We start from the raw sequence: 9923 nt of genomic DNA on the forward strand, positions 1-9923 counted from the left end.
AGTCATGAGCTGCCCTCCAGTCATGAGCTGCCCTCCAGTCATGAGCTGCCCTACAGTCCGGAGCTGCCCTACAGTCCGGAGCTGCCCTACAGTCCGGAGCTGCCCTACAGTCCGGAGCTGCCCTACAGTCCGGAGCTGCCACTCAGTCCGGAGCTGCCACTCAGTCCGGAGCTGCCACTCAGTCCGGAGCTGCCAGTAGTCCAGAGTTGTCCCTCTGTCCTAAGCTACCTCTCTGTCCGGAGCGATCTCTCTGTCCTGAGCTACCTCTCTGTCCTGAGCTACCTCTCTGTCCTGAGCTACCTCTCTGTCCTGAGTTGTCTCCTCTATTTAGGAGGGGCCTTGGTGAGGGTTCCTGGACCATGGTCGGGGGCGAGGGTCGCCACTCAAGGGACGCTAAGGAGGGGGACAAAGACAATGGTGGAGTGGTGTCCTCGTCCTGCGCCGGAGCCGCCACCGCGGACAGATGCCCACCCAGACCCTCCCCTTGAGTTTTAGGGGTGCGCCCGGAGTTCGCACCTTGAGGGGGGGGTTCTGTCACGTTCCTGACCTGTTTTCTGTTGTTTTTGTATGTGTTTAGTTGGCCAGGGCGTGAGTTGGGGTGGGTAGTCTATGTGATGTGTTTCTATGTTGGGTTAATGTGTTGCCTGATATGGTTCTCAATTAGAGGCAGGTGTTTGACGTTTCCTCTGATTGAGAACCATATTAAGGTAGGCTGTTCTCACTGTTTGTTTGTGGGTGATTGTTCCTGTGTCTGTGTATACCACACGGGACTGTTTCGTTTGTTTGTTCGTTTTAGGTAGTCTGTTCCTGTTCGTGCGTTCTTCGTGTTATTATGTAAGTTCGTTTGTTCAGGTCTGTTGACTTCGTTTATTGTTTTGTAGTTTGTTCTAGTGTTCATAGTGTTTCGTCTTGTTATAATAAATCAGTATGTATTCATCACCCGCTGCGCCTTGGTCCGCTCATTCACCACAAGATGACCGTTACAAACACGCTGGCAATTTTCTGTAGCCAAGGGAGGAGCAAGTCAAATCAGATTGGAAAACATTGAGGTATCTTTCAGACAGAGATTCACAGATATATTTGATTCATATACTCATTCATAGATTTGATTATGGTTTTGAGTATAGCTGTTGTTTAGAGGCCCACAATCAGATGGCATGAGTGGAGCCTCCTGTACTGCACCTGATTGGAATTGCTACAGCCTGTATCAGACCTGGGTTCAAATCACTCAAATACTTGAGCTGTGCATGCTTGAGCTTGTCTGGCACAAAGGAACCAATGGAATATTCCAAAACCTCAAACCTCACCCATCTGGGACTCCAGGCAGGTTCAAGCAAATGCTCAAAGTATTTGGAAGATGTTGAAAGATTTCAAATACTATTTGAGCCCTGGACAGGCCTGTATCCAGCCATCTCTCTGCGGATCTCCCTTCCTTCAAACTCAGCCAGCCCTCCACATGCAAACTTTAGACGACTGTCACGGTTCAGCTGGCGGACAGACGCCTCGTCTACGAGCACCCAGGTCACTGGCAGGTTCCAAGGCAATCAAGGAAGTAGCTCCGTTCGCTGTTGGCTGCCACATCCTCTGTGAATTATTTAGACCGAGGTTGAGTTAGGCCGCCAAGGTCAGAGTGTCACCTGGTTCTAGTTGAGATAGGACTCAAGAGTTTCTACTTGAGGGGTTACTGAGGGTAAGGACCGGGTGAGGATGAGGATATCCCCTTTAAAGCAATGTCAACTAAATTGACCCAAGTTTATAACCGCTTTCTGTACTTAGCTGTTTTTGGTTGTGTGAAAGGACAGGCCACTTGATATGTATTCAAAATGTAGATTGATTGTAGATCTATGTAGATTCCCCAAGTCATGACGGTCGGAATAGTCGGAGTTTAGATGGCGACTTTAATTCTAATCATAAGCAGTTAAGTATTCTACAAGTCGTACTTTTTAGTATACCATCAAAGCAAACGTTACTGTTTATCAAACTCTGACAATCTAACAGGACAACGTGAGTCTAGTAGGACAATGCCATTTGTCATTAACGACAATACAGCACACTGTCCCCACATTGTGTTGTCAAAGTTTCCACATCTGAACAATACTGCACACATCCATAGGAGCAGTTGGCTGCTGTAGTGATGGGACATCAGAACAGGTGTTTGGGATAGGGACGGCTCAGAAAAATGAGCTGCCATGTTTCCTTGAACATGGCCTGGAGATTAGTTATTCCTTGTTGGATGCAAATGTAGTAAATTCAGGCCTGTTTGCATTGGTGGCGGCATACTGGCACTGCCCAGCGGGAGACAGCCAGGCAAACACACGTCATGTCGGCTACTCCTCCTGGACGCCATGTTTACCCAAACCTGTTTGTCCAGCTGGTCGACTGTGGCTTGGAACACCGCAAGAGCAGGGATTTCTGTTAATTAAAATCGTGATTTGTCCTCTTTTTGTGTCTTGGATCAACAACATTATACATTACTGTCAACATGCAAAGATAAATGCTCAGCATGCCAGGATACATGTTTGCTAATCTGAATATGTTTTGATTGAACCTCTGTGAAGTTTACTCATTGAGCTGGTGGTGGCCAAGGAGAATGTATCTTTGGGCCACTGGAGGGATTGTGTTAGGAATTTCCTGCGTTGTGTTGGTAGTGGAAATGCAAATAAGCTTTTCTAAGTATAGGAATATTACAATTTGCACCACATATACACATTCATAGTTTTGCACCACAGCCACCCACACACACACACACACTCATTTTACTATCCTTGTGGGGACCAAACAATTGATTTCCATTCAAAATCCTATTTTCCTTAACCCCTAACTCCAAACCCTTAACCATAACCCCTAAACCTATTTTTTTATGTCCCCCAAAATGTTCCGTGTTTTATTATCCTTGTGAGGACTTCTGGTCCTCACAAGGATAGTAAAACCAAAAACACACACACACACACATTTGACAGTCCCTCAAATTAAATCACAGAGCCCAAAATAAACATGAACATAATTTTGGGTGTTATTAAATACATCTGAGAATACATCATGGAGATTGACGTCTTATTGTGGGTTATAATTACATATCTCTTGGGAAATACACCAAATTTCCACTCCTCAAAACAAATAAACGCAAAACCTGAACGTTATTATGCATTTTGTGATGAAGGATCACTACAAATATGTGACTTGATGTAACACAAATGATAAGAACCGATAGCCTATTGCAATTGTCATTCGTAGGCCCATTTCGTTCCCATTTGAGGCCGCACTTCAATTTAAAAAGACAAACTTGTTAATGAATACCCTATATCACTGAAGTAGGCCTATTATAAAATGGGATAATCTAAGGGCATGATTTTGGTTATTTTATTTTGTGTTCACCGAATGTTAAGTCAAGATAACATACCTAGTCTTTCTTCGATTTGACATGAATGGAGACGGGTTGAACAGGATGTAAAAATGCGTGTGTTCATAATAAAATGTGTTGTGCTATTTTGTCTCATCAACATTCATATAAAAATGACAACTTCTCTCAGGGGGATAATGAAAATATATCATAATTAGGGCCCTGTGTTTTGCGTGATCATATGACATAGCAAGATTTTATCCTGCATTTAAAGCTTGATGCAGAAATTAGAAAGACGCCCAAAATTTAAGCAATTGTTTAAGGATGGTGCTGGAATATCTGACATAAAAAGAGGATAGTTTGATGAAAAGGCTATAAATACATGTTCAAATCAAGGCATGTCACATGATCGCACAAAACACAGAGCCCTAATCATAATGGCAATAAAGTGGCACATGAATAGAGAAATAAAACCATCTTTAGGCCAAGTCCATTAATAACCTTTGAATTTAGAATTTAAAATTACATTTGTTTACAACATACTACTTTTAAAATATGTTAATTCCTTAATAAAGTTCCTTAATAAAGTTCTGAGGGCCGTCCAAGTATTTAAATTAATGTAATCTAAACCTGCCAACAAAAGCACCACTAGGCACCACTACATTCAGATAAGAACACTCTTTGCATTGGAAAAACCAACCATGTTTTTAACGAATCTTTATTATAAAGACACGAATGTACATTTTAAATTTCATTGGAATACTGACATTGCGTGTCTAACTCACATTTTCTTCGTAAAGAACAATAGCAAAATCTTTGACCTTATAAACAAGTGCTGCAATTAAACTTCCAAAATACAACACTACAGTCCGGACAATGAACAATATTCAAGTTGGAATTAACATAAATTTGAATATCAGCAAACTGAAAACAATAGCAGCATCTTAATTTCTAATATTAAATGGTCTCTAATGGGTAGGTCTATATCAAATACATGAGCATAAAATATCATATTTTTCCATAAAACAAATTTTGTGACAAAGGTTCGCCCTCAATTGCTCGCTCTTGGGAATATTTATGGAAAATCCATAACACAGTGCTCTTGCTCCATCCTGAAAAAACTATTCTAACTCAAAGGGATAAACTACATACTTTGAACTTGTTGGAGGGCAGTTTTCAGAGTTCATGTGTAGAAAAATATTCCTTGATGTCCCAAAGTCTGGGTGAGTGGATCCAATTCAAGCTTGTTGATTCATAAAATGGTCAAAGAAGAAGCCACCTGGACAGGCTTTTTCATCTGTGCGTCACTTGAAACATTAACTTAAAAAAGGCTTGATAATTGTCTCTACTATTAGTTAACTTCTTAATGCTTTGAAGAAAATAGCTCTTCAACAAAAAAACTAAACAAAAATACTTATTTGAAAGGGGGGGAAAAAGTCACAAGACTTGGAACCGCCAGGAGGAGGCCTGGTCTTTGTAGTCCAAGCAGTCGGTGGTGTTGAAGTTGAGCTTCCAGGAAGAGGCTGCGGCCGCGGCCGTTTGTTCTTTGTAATCCAGACAGTCTGAGGAGTTGAAGGCCAGCCCGGCCCCGCTGTAGGCCTGGTGGTGGTGGGGGTGGTGATGGTGGGGGTGCCCTGAGGTCTGCCCTATATGGTGGTGCGGGTGGCCAGACATGGAGGAGCCCGTCATGGGGCTGAGCTGGTGCGGATGGTGGGGGTGGTGGTGAGAGTGCATGGGGGCCAGGTACGAGCTGCATTCCACCCCTCCGAAGTAGGAGCCCGTTGACGCCGGGGCGGGGTAGCCCTGCCCATAGGACGCCGCTGTCTGGCTGTAGGACACCGGGTAGGAGGACGTGCCTCCAGTACCTGACACAGACCTCTGCATGCAGGAGGCACTGGTTGGGGGAGCAGGGTCGGGGACAGGGGGTGGTGCAGGGGCCGGGGAGATGGGCGCAGGGCTCCAGATGGAGGACACTGGGGCGGTGACGGAGGTAGAAGTGCTGCTCAGGCCTTGGCCTCCATGGCCGGAGGGATGAGTGCCACCAGAAGAGGAAGAGGAAGAGGAGCCGGTGCTGGACACTGCCGGAGGGGTGAACTGACCACTGCTCTCTGAGCCTGTGCTCTCCCTGGTTGGAGAGGACTTCTTCTTGGCAGGCCGGACTTTAGCATTGTTTCCACTCTGGGCCTGCTGACGGCACTTGGCTCTCCTGTTCTTGAACCATACCTGCACAACAAGAGGCAAAGAGTCAACTTTAAAATGCTGTCTGTCAACTGTCCAAACAAATTTGCAAAACATTGATTGAGTAAGCAGTTGTCAAACTGGTCATGCCAACTTGCGACAAACTGAATAACTATTTAAATTTGATAATATTGAATGCTTTGTCATTTGTACAATTAGTGGCATACATAGTACTTCATTGCAAAGGCATAACTAATATCAACTCTATCAACCAATCGGTCATATCTTCTTGTAGGTCAACAAAACAACATGATTCTTTATTCGCTGATTCTCCTATCCCATTTCAGGCATTGCAAACACTTGGAAATGGCATGAAACTGCTGTGCAGTCAGTGTTCGATTTGCAGGCTACCTCTGCACAGGCTTGGCTGCCTACCCTGCATACCGTGCACATTTCTCAGCCAAATCAGTGAAACTCTAGAGGAAGCTGCCATAATTGCAGTAAGCCTGTGAGAGGGGTACAAAAGCTGGTTACATAAAGGCTCTCACACCCATTTCAAAAGGGGGCTCATAAGTTCTAAAGACGGCCCTTATGTGAGAGCTGAACATAAATGATATTTTAAAACATGGAATTGTATGTGTTTGTTGAACTATCAGAACCAGTTATGATAACAGATTTTGCATATTGTTTATTTGTGTAGTATACAATTGCAGCTAAGAGCTGAATTGCAGTGTAGGCTACATAACATTTAGCCCAAATAAATACTCAACCTTGTTGAAACTCATTAAAATCAAAAATAAAAGGTAAAGTATTGATTGAAATGTGCAGTAATAGGCCTTGTCCTGGTCGCTGCAGTTTAGCACTGCAAGTTCAGAAAGTCCCCACAAATGGCCCACAAGTTCACACAAACAATTGCAGGCTACAGTACAGTAGTAACTAAATAATTGCAATTCTGTACAAACTTGGACTCTAGACTCAGGCAAATTGATTTTCAGTGCGACTTCTTCCCGCATGAAAATGTCTGGGTAGCGCGTCTTGCCGAAAAGGGATTCCAGAATGTCCAGCTGAGTACGAGTAAAAGTTGTCCTCTCTCTCCGCTGTTTCCTCGGATGCGCTGAAATGGAATAGAAACCTGTCAATGGAAACTCTTCGAAGCCATTTCGATCTGATAATAAAACGAAATGAAAAAAAAAACATTGTTCACCAAAACAAACGAGGTTCAATATAAATATTCAAAGCTTCCATCTCATATTTTCATATATTTCAGAAATAGCTAGCTTCAAAGTTACGTGTTTCTTCAAAACGAAAATAACCTGTGAATTATATATATATATATATATATATATATATATATATATATATATATATATATATATATATATATAACAGGTTTAAATCACATAATATTCTGCACTACAATAGGCCTTCACTGTAATCACACTAGGTCTAACAGTTACTTAGTCATGTAACATGTGGAAACGGAAAATAGTGCGAAGGAATGAATCTCGTTATTAAATCATACCATCCTATAAGTTGACACCAACTTGTGTTTAATTATGTGTTTCCGTGCATTTGGAAGTGTGATAATGCACATGGAATGTTTTGCGGGAGAGCAGTGTGTGCTACCCGGTCCTATATTTTTCTATAATGCGCAACAGACAACTATCCAATATAACGTCACAGGTGATTCGGATTTGGCACAGTTAGTGTGAAGTGTTTGGGGGGCGTTTTACCTGGATACCCCACTGATGGGTGCAGTAGGTCCATGGCCGTACCACTGAGCCCCATTCCGTTCATGCCGTACGGGGCCTGTTTGAGGTATGACATCATGCTAGAAACGGAAACGGGGAAACCAAAGTCGGTGCGGAAAAGTTCGATTCCCCCGATGTTGCAGTCCCTTGATGAAATCCTGCAATTGAAAACGCATTGTGAGTAGAATGTGAAAATATATATTTCTGTTGGTTACTCATTTATATTTAGTAGCCTACAAAGAGCAATTCAGCAAACTACATTTGATTTGAATAATTAAAATGGCCCTATATTCAAATGATGGTTAATTCAATTGGAAATACCATGAGACAATATCAAAGCCAAATTATATTTCCAATTTCCAAACGTTGCTAAATTCCAGTAGCCTATAGGAGTTTTTGATTGAGACGTCCAACTTTCACCCGAGTCGTATCAAAAGTGAATCAAAAAGCCAAAGATTAGCCGTTTACAAAGGTTTCAAACAAAGTATGACATGACGCGTTAACGTGGCTAAATGATATCCAATTATAAACTCAGGTTGCAGTCATCCATCACTACAGTAAAGAAATAATTACGGATGAAATCTGTCGCCAGTCGTGTATTAATTCCATTTGACGCATGACTCCTATGGCCAACCTCTAAACCCTTGTTTTGATAAATGCATCCACTGTTAAAAACATTACATTCACCATTACGCACATTTTCGGTGCATAGAGAGGCCTGCGAGATAAGATGAATGACTTTGATCAATAAAATAAAGCATGCATTTGGACCCAGATAATTGGGTTCACAAACATGTCAAGAGTCATAACAGCCTGCATAAATTATAGATGCACGCATAAACTACACATACACTGCCTTATAATCCATTTCACTGTTAATGTAGGCCATTTTATGACATAATCAGCACAACTTTAGACTATTTCATAACGTAGTTTGTATAGGCCTATAGGCTATACAGGGCCGACATGCTACGCCTGCGTAAAATAACAAATTGTCCAAAGTTTCATGTTGACATGAAAATGGAGTTGGCTGCTTGTCAAATTATTGCATGACATTATATTTGACAAATAAATATTCGAGGCCTATATAATATCCACATCTTCTGAGGTGTGTTCTACACGAGGGCCTAATGGAACATTCTCTTTCAGCAGAGACCAGATGTCACATATTATCAAATGGCTTGTTTTTAACTTAGATTTTTTTTTTAAATAGAATAAATAACACTAATGATGGATTTTAATCGTTGTTATCATTGTTATTACATGGTTATACCCTGATAATAAGATGTGTATCCGATTTAAATATGCTCCAAAGCGTATCAAGTTAGAAAAATATTCAAATCTAGATATCAAACCAACAGACCTGATGGCATATATTATATCATATGTAGATGCATTTCAGTAATTGGAGGGGGTGCCTTAATGTAAAGGTTGAAACAAATAGGTTTGTTTTTTTTAACTTCATTGACTGGCTACAATGTATTTGGCCTCTAAATAGACCTACTTGGGTCCATGCTGTGGACACGGAGCAGCTGATGGATTTGTATTGAGGCGTAAATACTTCACTGTATTTCCATAACCGCAGGAAGGAGTTTAAGCAAATGTAAATGGCGAAAAATTAACTCTATTGCGATTCAGATGAGAGCCCCAGGGATACCATTATAAGAAAAGGTCTTATGAGCAAAATTAATTAACAACACCTCAAAGATATACATTCCATGTGTCTTGTCAGGTCTCAGAGTTTTTCCATTCAAATAACAAGTGCACAACCAAACCAGAAGTAGGATTTAGGATATTCATTTACTATAAAAACTGAATTTCCAATGGGGAGTTTACTGTCAGGTAATTCTTGATAGCTTCCCCTGACGAGCGTGATTGTTTACAGCGACCATTTACAATGACCATTTTCAATGAGCGCACAACAGTTTCCAACGCAAGTTGCACCTAAATACAAACTTCGTAGTCTTATCAAATAGATCGTTTTAAAAGAATATGAATAGATTACAGTAACCTCAATAGTATAAATAATTCAATCAAAATGACGAATAACAACCCAGAAGGAAGTAGCCTAAACGGACTACATAGGCCTATATAAGACAAGGAAAACTTTGCATTTACCACTCACCTTGCGTTTGGGATCCTGTTTTCTTATTTGCTTTATTTGTAGTCAAGCCAAGAAGATCCCGTACATCAAGAATATCCACATGGAGAAAATGTTCTTGAAAGCGAGACAACCATAAGAAGCTGCGCACACAAATGGATGAGAAATACGCAAACTGCAAATAAGGAGTTTACATCAATCAACGCAGTTTTCCAATTTGAACCCCAGTTGTGCGTCAGAGGAAAATTTCACAATTGGAAAAAATATTATAAAAATCAAATCAATCGCATTATCTTGTGCGTCTTGCACTGTGGTAAGGTGATTGCCAATGTTGACCGATGGAGATTGATCACCTTCTGCCTACCCTGCCCTTCTATGAACGTAAAACACATGCAGAACAGCACACTTCGTCCAATCCAAGCGCCCGTGCGCCCTTACAGGCGACAGAGGTAACCAGTCAATTGCGAGGATTGCAAGAAAACCCCTCCCCTTCAAATGCTTAAATAAATCTATACCACGTGAGAGCCCACAATTGGAAAAAGTTATACTTAAT

The 9923-nt window shown here is 41.5% G+C and overlaps 1 protein-coding gene across 3 annotated transcripts; it reads right to left on the reverse strand.

The window, feature by feature from the left end:
- Positions 1–4777: 4777 nt before the first annotated feature.
- On the reverse strand, positions 4778–7348 carry LOC120027204 (homeobox protein OTX1 B-like). 3 transcript variants are annotated; one of them, XM_038972114.1, is made up of 4 exons: positions 7252–7348; positions 6481–6632; positions 5383–5563; positions 4778–5313 (listed from the first exon to the last, which is right to left on the reverse strand). In XM_038972114.1, exons 1-4 carry the CDS (start codon positions 7346–7348, stop codon positions 4778–4780), a joined length of 966 nt encoding a protein of 321 aa, XP_038828042.1. The 3 variants fall into 3 exon arrangements, with proteins under 3 accessions (XP_038828042.1, XP_038828035.1, XP_038828027.1); XM_038972107.1 differs by having other exon boundaries at positions 6481–6650; XM_038972099.1 differs by having other exon boundaries at positions 4778–5563.
- Positions 7349–9923: the final 2575 nt, after the last annotated feature.

Source organism: Salvelinus namaycush, chromosome 2 (assembly GCF_016432855.1).
Source record: "Salvelinus namaycush isolate Seneca chromosome 2, SaNama_1.0, whole genome shotgun sequence".
Classification (NCBI taxonomy): Eukaryota; Metazoa; Chordata; class Actinopteri; order Salmoniformes; family Salmonidae; genus Salvelinus; species Salvelinus namaycush.